Raw genomic sequence first — 334 nt, 5'->3', positions numbered from 1 at the left:
CAGCCCCCCCATTCCCCTGGCCTCCTCCCCCCAGCACCTGCCTTCTCCTGGTGCCGCACGGTGTCCTCCAGGCCCTTCATCTTCTGCATCTTGTCCTGGTAGTGTCTCAGCAGGGAGGCCTGCGGCAGCTGGGCCTGGCATAAGTGCAGCAGCTCCTTCTCCCGGTCGTTCTTCTGTGGGGGGTGGGGGTGGGATAGAGGGGTCACCTTGGGCCTCCAGGGGCTCTGCTGCTGCCTGCAGGGCGGCTCCCCCTCCCCTCTCCACCTCTGCCCCTAGCACCCCCTCTTCCCCCCGGGCCTTGCTCACCCGGATCAGCTCATTCTGTAAGTGCTGC

The 334-nt window shown here is 66.8% G+C and overlaps 1 protein-coding gene across 1 annotated transcript in view; it reads right to left on the bottom strand.

Moving 5' to 3' along the window:
• The window catches only part of LOC106001882 (coiled-coil domain-containing protein 33-like), a gene marked incomplete at its 5' end in the record, with an annotated part of 7,414 nt that extends 7,084 nt beyond the window's left edge, over nucleotides 1–330 (bottom strand). The window contains 2 exons of the mRNA XM_013036832.1: nucleotides 38–173; nucleotides 307–330. Of these exons, the coding sequence (XP_012892286.1) occupies nucleotides 38–173; nucleotides 307–330 (160 nt within the window). The remainder of the gene's footprint in view (nucleotides 1–37; nucleotides 174–306) is intronic.
• Between the last annotated feature and the right edge of the window lie 4 nt (nucleotides 331–334).

Source organism: Dipodomys ordii, unplaced genomic scaffold (genome assembly GCF_000151885.1).
Source record: "Dipodomys ordii isolate 6190 unplaced genomic scaffold, Dord_2.0 Scaffold621, whole genome shotgun sequence".
Lineage (NCBI taxonomy): Eukaryota > Metazoa > Chordata > Mammalia > Rodentia > Heteromyidae > Dipodomys > Dipodomys ordii.
The sequence above is the reverse complement of the archived record's forward strand: the minus strand, read 5'-3'. Positions and strand labels throughout refer to the sequence as shown.